At 47.5% G+C, this 12,678-nt stretch overlaps 1 protein-coding gene across 2 annotated transcripts in view; it reads left to right on the top strand.

The window, feature by feature from the left end:
• Window positions 1–1,020: 1,020 nt before the first annotated feature.
• Window positions 1,021–12,678, top strand: part of LOC139758372 (JNK-interacting protein 1-like) — a 140,061-nt gene continuing 128,403 nt past the window's right edge. Inside the window, exons 1-2 of one of the 2 annotated variants that reach the window (XM_071679675.1) lie at window positions 1,021–1,187; window positions 5,278–6,944. In XM_071679675.1, the coding sequence (XP_071535776.1) occupies window positions 1,105–1,187; window positions 5,278–6,853 (1,659 nt within the window). In that variant the 5' untranslated portion in view covers window positions 1,021–1,104 and the 3' untranslated portion in view covers window positions 6,854–6,944. Of the gene's footprint in view, window positions 1,188–5,277; window positions 6,945–12,678 lie in introns of those variants that run through there. The other variant, XM_071679674.1, reaches the window with a different exon arrangement.

The raw sequence follows: 12,678 nt of genomic DNA, 5'->3' as shown, positions 1-12,678 counted from the left end.
CACGAGAGAGAAATATAACAGTCAGTTGATATACATCGAAGACAGATAACAAAGATTATAAGAGCCCTCCCATCCTCTTCTCTCCCCCCTATTTTTTTATAGGCAGATTTTTGAGTCAGTGGTGTATTTGTTAATATATTGTCTTCAGTGGAAACTAGTAAGTGAAATCATACGTGTAATACTCCCCCCTCACTTCTATATAGGCTCCATTATTCCCATTTTCTTTCTATGTACACACACACACACACACACACACACACACAGACACATACAAGTTGGGTCCCCCTTGTACTCTAACATCCCCGCCCACCCCATCCTGTACAAACACGTACGTACGTCATCTCCTACAGACAGACTGGATATAGTGAGATGAACCACGTGAATAAAACATTAAAAGAAGATGGGAAGAGGGAAGTAAGGCTGTGTATAAAGAAGATGGGAGGAGGGAAGTAAGGCTGTGTTTGACTACGAGTGATCACGCGGAGGAGTGGGGGGGGGGGGGGGGGGGGGGGGGGGGGGGGGGAGAACCCACCACCACGTAATTTCCACTGACTTTGAAAATTCTTATATTTGTTTTTTTTCTTTCTTTTTCTTTCGCTGCCACCGTTTTCTGTGGCTGTCCTCCTCCCCCTCCCCCCCGAGCGCGCGCGCCTCATTCCTGCTTACATCATAAGATGATTATCATCCAGGCATGGTAATGTATTCCCCCCCCCCCTTCCATGAGTATGATAAGACAGGCTCTTTTCAAAACGTATTATAATCAGAATTCCCATTCATGTCACGTGACATATTGATCCTATGTTTTTACCCTGTGCCAGACACCCCGTTATTTCTGATGTGTGAGTAGAATGATTTAATTCAGCAATGGTGATAGAACGTAAGATTTTAGCAATGGGTGTGTTTTTCTCTTGTTATGCCTCTAATATGACGATATTCGCCAAACACCATTTCAGCGCGCGGGGAAAAATGTTCATTAATGGCATTTGTCAACTGTGTCCATCAGGTGGGAAGCAGCGGGGCTCGGTGGCTAGCCGGCGTACGGCCTGGACATCGTGCTCTTAGGCAACCCGGACCTGGAGCGAGTCTACGGTCATTGTATTCAAGATGGCAGACAGAGAGTTTGAAGAATTTCGCCAGTTTTTTGAACAACTACCTCAACATATAAAGGCCCCGTCGAACTGCTATACGTGAGTAATGTCCATGAAGTATTGCTTTAGCCTTACGTACACGGTTCATCCCCTTGAGACGCCCGGGAAAGGGTTAGAAACAGGTGTGTCTTACACTCTCTCCTCACTTACACTCACAGCTGCAGAGGGGAACGCTCCTCAAAATAATGCAAGAATTGTGGTGTGTGAGGGAGGGGATTTATATATATTTTTGTGTGTGATTGATGGAGAGCAGTCGAAGCATTGGTGATTATTCTCATCATCCCTACAATACCCTGTGGCTTGAGTCATAACTTGGACGAGAAGCATTGCCCATCAGAAGAGGAGCAATTCGTGTATATTTTGAAGTGCTTTCGTTATCATTGTGTGGTTTTGGTCCATATCATTCGACGGAAATCTGTGTCAATTAGTAGATATAGTGTGAACAAGAAGCTTACATTAGACTTCGGGGGGGAGAAAACAAAAATATATGCGTCTAAAAGACGATTGGAATTTGAGGAAAAACGTATTTTGGGTATTGGATATGAATAGTCGTATGCTAATGAGGAGGACAGGTATATCATTATGCAAGGCATAAAACAAGTGTGGATACAACGGGGTGGTATTGCACATGTGTCCTCCTGCTGCTGCTGCAGAAGGTCTGGTGATGGGCGGAAAGTCCCCGTTTTCTCTGATGGCCACCCCGGGGGAGACACCAGAGAAAATGGGGTTTTCACGTGGGTCTGTATTGATTGCAAAAAAGGAGCTGAAAATGGGTCGATTTTGGCGTCTGGGGCGTTGTAGACCACGTGCATTGGGGGGTCTGCTTGTGGAGACGAGGGTGGTGCTTGTTTGGTCATGTGGTGGTAAAGTGGTGATATACAGTTGAGTTTTCGCTCAGTGAAGAAGACGTGAATGTATTTATATGTATGAGGTGTTTTCCTGGGGGAAATTCATCGTCGCCTGGGTAACATGTGCTGATGCAGATCTGAATAAGCACTTGTGTTTGTAAGCCCTAGCACCTCCCTCACCCCCCATCACACGTGTGATATTACTCTACACTTGAGAGTGCATTTGCTCTCTTGTGTTTACAATCTCTTCCATGATTTATCTCCTCTACCATGATCATGTCTGACCTTCGTTTGCTATCTACGTCTATCGTAATCAAGGCTTCTTATCTCCCATATGAAATCGAAACATTCAGCCACCTGCTGCCCAACTCCACTCCTCTCTCTACCGAAGGAGAGGAGGAGGAGGAGGAGAGGAAGAGAGAGAGAGAAAAAAAAAAATAAGACAAGAGAGGAGTGGAGTTGGGCAGCTAGGTGGCTGAATGTTTCGATTTCATTTGGAAAATTGAATTCAGTGCTCACCGTCGTTTGCCAGACCTGGCCTAGCGTAGCGCGAGCGGCATCGCTTGTTGATGCTGCTCCCGATGGTTGGGGGGGTGTGGGGGGGGGGGGATGAGGAGGAGGAGGAGGAGGTAGAGTAGGGAGGTAGGGAGATGGGGAAGGAGAGTCTACATTTCTCCAAGTTTTATCGAGATCCTTGACAGGGGGAATGGTCGTTGGAAGTCTCCGCTTTTCAATGGCCAGAAGGATAAAAAGTAGTAGTGTTTTGAGCGTGTGTGTGTGTGTGTGTGTGTGTAAACTTCTCTGCTTCTTGTAGTTTACCTCCCACACTGTATGTTCTTAAGACCTTCCACAAAGCATCGCTGTCAACCCTATCATGTGCTTTTCCAGATCCATAAATGCTACATACAAGTCTCTTATTTCCCGCACATTAGTTAATGTAAACACCTGATCCACACATCCTCTACCACTTCCGAAACCTCACTGCCCTTCCCCAGTCTGATGCTCTCTACATGCCTTTAACCTCTCGATATCCTACCATATAACACTCGCCTTTATCCCTCCGGACTTTATACTGTGTCACTGTACACGCTTCCGTCAATCCTTAGGCACTTTACCATGATCCATACATACGCTGAATATCCTTACCAACTGATCAACACCATGATCACCGTCTTTTGTAATGAATTCATTTGTAATACCATCCACCACAGGCGCGTCTTGTCTCATTTCATCTTACGCAAGGATTTCACCACCTCTTCTCTCTTCACCAAACCACTCTCCCGGACTCTCACTTTACACACCACCCCGACCCAAACACCCTACATCTGCGACCCTATCATCAAACACATTCAACAGTCCTTCAGCATATCATTCTGTCTCCTCCTCACTTCATCAATACCTGTTACCTCTTTCCTTTTTGCCCTTCTCACCGATTTTCTCTTTGTTGTCTTGTTTTTCGCACATTATTAACTTCCTTCCAAAGCATCTTTGTATCCTCCCTAGAGTTTATTGATACACTCTCTCTTTTGCCCTCTTTTTCACCCCCTACACCTTTCTCTTGACCTCTTACCGCATTCTCTTATACCTCTCCCAATCATTTGCACCTCATCCCTATAAGTACCACCCAAACGCTTCTCCTTTCTCTCTCACTGAACAACTTTACCTCTTCATCCCGCCGCTCACTACCCTTTCTAATCTGCCCACCCCCCCATCTTTCTCATGCCACATGCATCCCTAAATACACCCATGCGTCATCCGCTCCCTTCTCTTCATTCACTCTCACCTTTTGCCATTCTATATTCAATCTCTCCTGGTACTTCTTTATACTATATATATATATATATATATATATATATATATATATATATATATATATATATATATATATTGAGAATCTAGAGCACTAACGGTTGAAGCATTTATAAGAATGAACTGTGTAGAATTTATCGGCCGTTTTTAAAACACACACACACACACACACACACTGTGGAGGCACTTTCTGTGTGTGTGTGTGTGTGTGTGTGTGCCTGTATCGAGTGTCTCGCCAATTATTGGAGAACTGTTGGATCTGTGGAAGCACTACAGATATTTCAGCTTCAGCGGTGAGCATATACTGAAGCGGAGAGGAAATTTGGCCAATTTGGCTTATATACAGTGGTTCAGTAAGAGGCTGGGCTGGCGGGGGAGGAAATGGGTCGAACTGGAAGAGATGGCTTAATGCTCAGGGGTTTGGACACTAGTTAGTGTGGCACATGGAGAAATGATACCTTGGTCGGATTGTGAACCTATAGCAGTTGTACGACCCCTTACGTACTGCCGTGCGTAAGGGGTCGTCGTCCCGCCGTGCGTAAGGGGTCGTCGTCCCGCCGTGCGTAAGGGGTCGTCGTCCCGCCGTGCGTAAGGGGTCGTCGTCCCGCCGTGCGTAAGGGGTCGTCGTCCCGCCGTGCGTAAGGGGTCGTCGCACAGTTGCTCCTATGAAGGGGGTGGAGGCGTTCATCAGAAAACACGGTGTGGCTATACATCGTTTTCTTTTTCTTTTTTTTTTTTTTTTTGGAGGTGGAGGGGTAAGGTGATGATGTCTCTGTTTGGTGATATTACACCTGTGAATATTTCATTCTCAGACGACCTAAAACTGTTTAACACAAGTTTTGTTGGTTTAAAGTAACAAGGTCAAGATAACTCTATTGGTGAGTATATATATATATATATATATATATATATATATATATATATATATATATATATATATATATATGAATATCGAGTGACAGATGGGGACAGAGGTCCTCATTGAGAGAGAGAGAGAGAGAGAGAGAGAGAGAGAGAGAGAGAGAGAGAGAGAGAGAGAGAGAATGTAAACCCAGGCCAGGTAGTTTAGTCTGAAGGTGACGGGGGTAATTAAGACAACGATGACATTGAAGACCATCAGGTCACCAGGCATTGGAAGGGATGCAGCACACGACTTCCCCTTCAAGAGGGTCGAAGTATTATGGTTCCTCTCCTTACCCCACATCCTCCCTTTCCCCCTGACGGGTAGAGATATAGAGAGATATTATACCCACCACGCCCTTCCTCATACGATTGACCCACTCGGTGGTGATACCCACGCGTGGCGTGGCGTGGCGTGGCGGGGTGGTATTGTGTGATCAGCCAGCCGCTCGGGGTTGGGGTGGTGTCGGGATCGGGATTAGGGGGAAGGTTGTAGTTGTTGTGTTGTTGATCTACAACCAGTTGACAGGGCCATTGCCTCCTTCTGATCCCTGGCACGTCCTGGTTTTCAGTGCCTGTGTCGAGGAACCCATCGTCGCCAGGGAGGAGGTCAAAGTCACCGCTGGGGTCCTGGCCGAGGTCGTCAGCGAGGAGGCCGAGGTCAGCCCCAGCGAGGAGACCTTCGTCAGGAGAGAGGAGGTGGCCAGTGCCGTCAGCGGAGAGGGGAGGCTCCCCTCGGGCGAAGCTCCTTGCGTCGAGATTAAGATCCCCTATCTCGGAGCCAGAGTCCCCTCCGACGAGGCCAGAGTCCCCCGTGCCGAGGCCAGAGTCCCCCGTGCCGAGGGCACAGTCCCCCGTGCCGAGGGAACAGTCCCTTTCCTCGAGAACATAATCCCCTGTATTGAGACGACAGTCCCCCTGCAGGAGTCCAGTGTTTCCAGCCTGAAGGAAGAAGGTCCCTGTCTCGAGGCCGGTCGAGTCCCCGGCGTGAGAGCTAAGGCCCCGGGCAAGGAGGCCACAGTTCCTCCCCAGGGAGGGACAGCATCCTGCCGGGTCTCCTCCGTCGTGCGCGACTCCCTAGCCGGGTACGCTCCCGACGACATCTTCAGCGCGGGGGAGTTTGGGCTGTACTACCTCATGTTGCCGGGGGGATGCATGACGGAGACGAAGAGGGAGTTCTGCGGCCTCGCCAGCAGGTCCAGGAGGCGCCTCACCGTTCTCCTGGCGGCCAACATGTCCGGCTCTGAGAAGTTGCCCTTGTCCGTCATCGGGCGACCGTCCGTCTCGACCTCGAGGTCCGGAGTGGGCGGCGTCCGCACCCTCCCGACGTCGTACTCGACCCACGAGAAGGCCAGGCTGTCCCCCAAGGCCTTCGAGGACTGGATGAGGCGGATGGACGAGGTCTTCTACGAGTCCCACCGCAAGGTGGCCGTGTTGGTCGACAACAGCCCGGCCCACACCCGCCTGACGGACCTCAGGGCCATCACCTTGGTGTTCCTGCCCCGCGCCGCCGGCAGGAAGGACCAGCCGTTGCACCGAGGGGTCATACGCCACCTCAAGATCTACTACAAGTGGTGGCTGCTGGACAAGATGAACGACTCCGTCAGGGAGCGTAGGACCTTCACCTTCACGTTGCTCGACGCCCTCTATCACCTGCGTGTGAGCTGGGCTGCCGTGAAGCCCGTCGTCGTCGTCGATTCATTCCGACGGTGCGGGTTCGTATCCCCGGACCCTCTCGAACCCCCAGCTTTCGAAGTACAGGAACCCGGGCCGCCCCAGGAAGCGCTAGAGCGCCATGGCCTGAGCCTGGACGACTTCAGGGCCTGCGTGTCGGCTGACGATAACCTCCAGACCGCTGCTGCTGCTGCTGCACCGACAGCACCAGAGGACCCACCTCCTGACGACGACGACGCCGACGGCGACGACGACGAAGTAGGGTCCCGGTCGCTGCTGCTGCTGAACCCACCGAGCGATACCCAGGTCAGGTCAGCCTTCGGCACGATACAGACTTTCCTCCTGACGTGTCCCGAGGCCGAGCCTATGCTGAACAGCTTGGTGGCTCTGCAGGTCTTCTGCAGGAGGCAAGAGCTCCTCCGCAGGCACCAGGCGAAGGCCAAGGGCACAGGAACACGCCTGCCTCTCCTGTGAACAGTGTTGTGACCCCAGACCAAAACAAAAGATTAATATCTGTTGTGCTGAGAACTGTGATGAAACAATAACAAATGCATTCAGAACAACAACAAAAATGTTGATATATATATACATATATATATATATATATATATATATATATATATATATATATATATATATATATATATATATATATATATAATCAACATTAGTGTGGAATATCTTTTTTTGAATGATTACATATTCGCTCGGGACAGGTGGTATCATATGATACGCCTTCCACTCATTTCATTGTTTCAGTTTTATAGTTTGGCGTCCGTGTTATCCTACCCCAACCCTCCTCCCATCGTTCTGTACAAGAGAGAAGCTTCCGTCCGTCGAGGGGCGTCCTTGGATAACGTCCGTGCAATAATCACGTCCGTCCGCCCGGCCACCCGTCGAAGGATTTCCCCCCCGTACGTGGGAGATGCGTCCGTGGAAACCGGACGTGCTGTACTTAAGCCCCAGGGGACGCTGCCGTACGTACGTGGTGGAGGCGTCCTCCTTGCGTTGGCACAGGGGGGCGCGCCGCCCTTGTGGTGAAGGCGTCCGTGCGTACCGCTAGGCTGCTGGGGTCCAAGGGCCGCAAGTGGTAGAGTTGGGGACGTACGTGTCGCGTGTGTTCCTACTGCTGTTATGGAGGAAGGGACGCCATCCTAGAAATTAATATTATTATCATCTCTCGTACATACTCGCGCCGTTTCCCCCGTGAGCGAGGTAGCGCCAAGGACAGATGACAGAGCCTTAGAGGGGGAGGGGGGGGGGACTGGGGATCCTCGCTTGGCTCCCTGCTTTGTTCTTTCTTTGGGAAAGTAATACAGGAAGGGAGGATTTCCAGCCCACCCAGCTTCCGTCCCTCTTAGTCACCTTCTACGACACGCAGAGAATACATGGATAGTATTCTTTCTCCCCTATTATTATCATTATTATTGAAATAATAATAATAATAATAATAATAATAATAATAATTATCATTATTATTATTATTATTATTATTATTATTATTATTATTATTATTATTATCATTATTATTAATGATATTATTATTATCGTTATAACAGTGATAATGATAAAAATGATAGTAATTATTATTACTTTTGTTATCATTAATATTAGTATTAAGTTAATTATTTATTATTTATTTTTTATTTTGTTTTGTCGCTGTCTCCCGCGTTTGCGAGGTAGCGCAAGGAAACAGACGAAAGAAATGGCCCAACCCACCCCCATACACATGTATATACATACACGTCCACACACGCAAATATACATATCTATACATCTCAATGTACACATATATATACACACACAGACACATACATATATACCCATGCACACAATTCACACTGTCTGCCTTTATTCATTCCCATCGCCACCTCGCCACACATGGAATACCATCCCCCTCCCCCCCCCTCATGTGTGCGATGTAGCGCTAGGAAAAGACAACAAAGGCCCCATTCGTTCACACTCAGTCTCTAGCTGTCATGCAATAATGCCCGAAACCAGAGCTCCCTTTCCACATCCAGGCCCCACACAACTTTCCATGGTTTACTCCAGACGCTTCACATGCCCTGATTTAATCCACTGACAGCACGTCAACTCCGGTATACCACATCGATCCAATTCACTCTATTCCTTGCCCGCCTTTCACCCTCCTGCATGTTCAGGCCCCGATCACTCAAAATCTTTTTCACTCCATCTTTCCACCTCTAATTTGGTCTCCCACTTCTCGTTCCCTCCACCTCCGACACATATATCCTCTCGGTCAATCTTTCCTCACTCATTCTCTCCATGTGCCCAAACCATTTCAAAACACCCTCTTCTGCTCTCTCAACCACGCTCTTTTTATTTCCACACATCTCTCTTACCCTTACGTTACTTACTCGATCAAACCACCTCACACCACACATTGTCCTCAAACATCTCATTTCCAGCACATCCATCCTCCTGCGCACAACTCTATCCATAGCGCACGCCTCGCAACCATACAACATTGTTGGAACCACTATTCCTTCAAACATACCCATTTTTGCTTTCCGAGATAATGTTCTCGACTTCCACACATTCTTCAAGGCTCCCAAAATTTTCGCCCCCTCCCCCACCCTATGATTCACTTCCGCTTCCATGGTTCCATCCGCTGCCAGATCCACTACCAGATATCTAAAGCACTTTACTACCTCCAGTTTTTCTCCATTCAAACTTACCTCCCAATTGACTTGACCCTCAACCCTACTGTACCTAATAACCTTGCTCTTATTCACATTTACTCTTAACTTTCTTCTTCCACACACTTTACCAAACTCAGTCACCAGCTTCTGCAGTTTCTCACATGAATCAGCCACCAGCGCTGTATCATCAGCGAACAACAACTGACTCACTTCCCAAGCTCTCTCATCCACAACAGACTTCATACTTGCCCCTCTTTCCAAAACTCTTGCATAATTATAATCATAATTGTCATTATTATAATAATTATCATACGTCGTAAACATTCAGCTGAATCTGTTCTCTTGGCGGCTTTGGTCTCGGTTGCCACTGAGGGTTTAGTAGTGTCAACATCATGAGATCAATATTGAACGACTGGTAGTGCTCCCGGTGGAATATTTGTGAGTCACCTTCCTCAGCACAGGGAAGTTCGGCAAGTCAGCTGAGTGAGACTAGCAGCCATAAAGCAGTTATTTCAGCAGGTCTGACGGGCCACTCATAAGGCGTTTCTGGCATTTATGGCCACTCAAAGGGCATTTCTGCGATTGATGGGCCACTCATAGGGCATTTTTGCTATTGAAAGCCACTCGGAAGGTATTGCTTTTGAGGATGATAATCATAATAGATTTGATAATAATGATTATTATCATGAACTATCATAGTTTTTTTTTTTTAAATTAATATAGGTCGTATGTTATAATGTATATTATAATGGCTAATTGTCAGTATTATAGTCTCTCGTCTTACCTATGTAAGACTACTGGCCACTCAGAGGGAATACCTACCTACCTTGTCGGTTGGGAGAGGGCGGGGCGGGCCGAGGCCACTCACTGAGGATCTTAACGTGTCTGGTTGTCATCTTGGTGTGTGTGTGTGTGGGAGTGTTAACCCGGCAGGGTTTTCCTCCTCCCGTAGTGGGTATTGCTGTGGGATTTTCCTCCCTCCCCCCCCATGGTCAAGACAAGACGGGGATTACGGGGGATTAGAGAGAGAGAGAGAGAGAGAGAGAGAGAGAGAGAGAGAGAGAGAGAGACGGGTGTCTATTTTGATATAGCTTTACCAGTTGGTTGAGTATGTACCGTGGTGGTTCGCTGAGGTGCAGGTCTCTTCATCTATTAGAGCGCTGAGCCGAAGTGGCTTGGCTTGATAGATTGGTGCGTGTGACGGTACGACCCAAGTCGAGCACGAAGGTACGACTCCCCTCGAGCACGACAGGATGACCCTGGAGTTTGAAGGTACGACCCCCACTCGAGCACAATGGTACGACTCCCCTGGAGCACGATGGTACGACCCCTTGAGCACGAAGGTACGATCCCTCGAGCACGAAGGTACGATTCCCCTCGAACACAAGGGTACGACCGCGTGAGCACGAAGGTACGACCCATTCGAACACGAAGGTACGACCCATTCGAGCACGACGGTACGAGCCACAACCTTCTAGCACGAAGGTACGACTCTCGAACACAATGACATTGCCTTTAAGGACGATGGTACGACCATGTCAAAATCCAGGCCGTCGAGCTCAAGGGTCGTATATCGTCATGCTCAAGGGTCGTATACCGTCGTGCTCAAGGGTCGTATACCGTCTTGCTCAAGGGTCGTATACCGTCGTGCTCAAGGGTCGTGTACCGTCGTGCTCAAGGGTCGTATACCGTCGTGCTCAAGGGTCGTGTACCGTCGTGCTCAAACGTCGTGTGCCATCGTGTTCAAGAAGGAGTAGAGTTGAACAAAGAAAAAATACAATATTGCAAGGGTTTGGTTGTTTAAGGTATTATGATAAACATCTTCAAATGCCATTTTGTGGTGCTGTTATAAACACATCAGAAGTGAATTACTTCACATTCTCACATTTTCACATTCCCTTAGATTTTCCTTTAGGTATCGCTGACAGTTTCGATTGTTTACCAAATGGCGTCCTAGCTACGTCTCTTTGTTGTTGACTGTTATATTTCTCTCTTGTGTCTCCCCTGATGATGTGATTATTACGCGAAAGTGCACTTGGGAACTTATCGTGTTTCATTTTCCCCGTGGACTCATAGGAATATACTTGATCACGCGCAAAATTGTCATCCTTTCCAATATATATATATATATATATATATATATATATGTGTGTGTGTGTGTGTGTGTGTGTGTATGTAAACATATTTCACAGGGGGAAGAAGGATTACTCATTCTATTATGATAAGTGATAACAAATGAATTGTTAATAATGTATTTTATCATTTGATATTGTTTATTGCTTGTGGCTAAGTATGTTTATATAAGCTGCATTTTCAATAAATATATAAAGCAGGATATATATATATATATATATATATATATATATATATATATATATATATATATATATATATATATATATATATATAAGGATTTGTTACACAAAGAAGGTATATAATGTAAGTTTTGTTCAACCCAGGTGATAAAGGGAAAAATACAAGTGATGTTTCGTAACCATGAAGTTTTCCTTAACTGACACAAAAAAGAACAACAAACTGTATTGATAAAGTGAACTTCCGGAAGTGTGTGTGTGTGTGTCTGTGTCTGTGTGTGTGTGTGTGTGTGTGTGTGTTCAGGCATTTGGTATGCTTCGAGAGACGAGAAAGTCAATATGTGTTTTGTATATGAAAATGTCTAAAGTTGTGCTCAGGTCACCCCTCACTCTTCTCTCTTCAAAAAAAGAAAAAGCGGAGTAGATTGGAGGTGTCCAGCCATGCCCTTCCGTACCTCCGTGATCGTAATGATACGTTCCCCCCGTGGGATGAACGCACTGAGGGTCGTGTTGGTGTTACACACACACACACACACACACACACACACACACACACACACACTCTTCCTGTTTGACACCGGGCGTAGCCGGGTTTCGAAACCCGGCCCAAGGCCTCTTGTGTTCGATCGACGAAGCTCAAGAGGCGTTGTTTGCCTCCAGAAGAAACCCTCTTTCTCCCCCCCCCCCTTGTTTGCCTCTAGACTAGAAACCCCCTTTCCCACCCTTGTTTGCCTCTAGACTAGAAAACCCCATTTCCCCCTTGTTTGCCTCTAGACTAGAAAACCCCATTCCCCCTTGTTTGCCTCTAGACTAGAAAACCCCATTCCCCCTTGTTTGCCTCTAGACTAGAAAACCCCATTCCCCCCTTGTTTGCCTCTAGATTAGAAACCCCCTTTCCCCCTTGTTTGCCTCCAGAAGAAACCCCCTACCCCCCCTTGTTTGCCTCTAGACTAGAAACCCCATTCCCCCCTTGTTTGCCTCTAGATTAGAAACCCCCTTTCCCCCTTGTTTGCCTCCAGAAGCAACCCCCTTCCTCCCCTTGTTTGCCTCTAGAAGAAACCCCCTTCCCCCCCACCCCACCCCATTTAAAAGAGGCAGGGGGGAAAAAAAGAAAAAGAAAAGAAAAATGAAATAGTTTTCCCCCCTGATTTTCATCAGAGGCGCCGAGGTGAAACGAAAACGGAGGGTGGAAGGGGAGGAGGGGCAACTCGTTGATTTGGTGGAATTGGGGACAAGATCCCTCGGCTGTAGAGGAGGGGGTGTTTTTAAGGGGGGGGTCGTCTGGGCAGAGGTCTCATTGCCTCTGGGCAATAGCTGTGAGGGT

Source organism: Panulirus ornatus, chromosome 30, assembly GCF_036320965.1.
Source record: "Panulirus ornatus isolate Po-2019 chromosome 30, ASM3632096v1, whole genome shotgun sequence".
NCBI classification, from domain to species: domain Eukaryota; kingdom Metazoa; phylum Arthropoda; class Malacostraca; order Decapoda; family Palinuridae; genus Panulirus; species Panulirus ornatus.
Note: the sequence above shows the minus strand (reverse complement) of the source record. Positions and strands in the feature narration are given on the sequence as shown.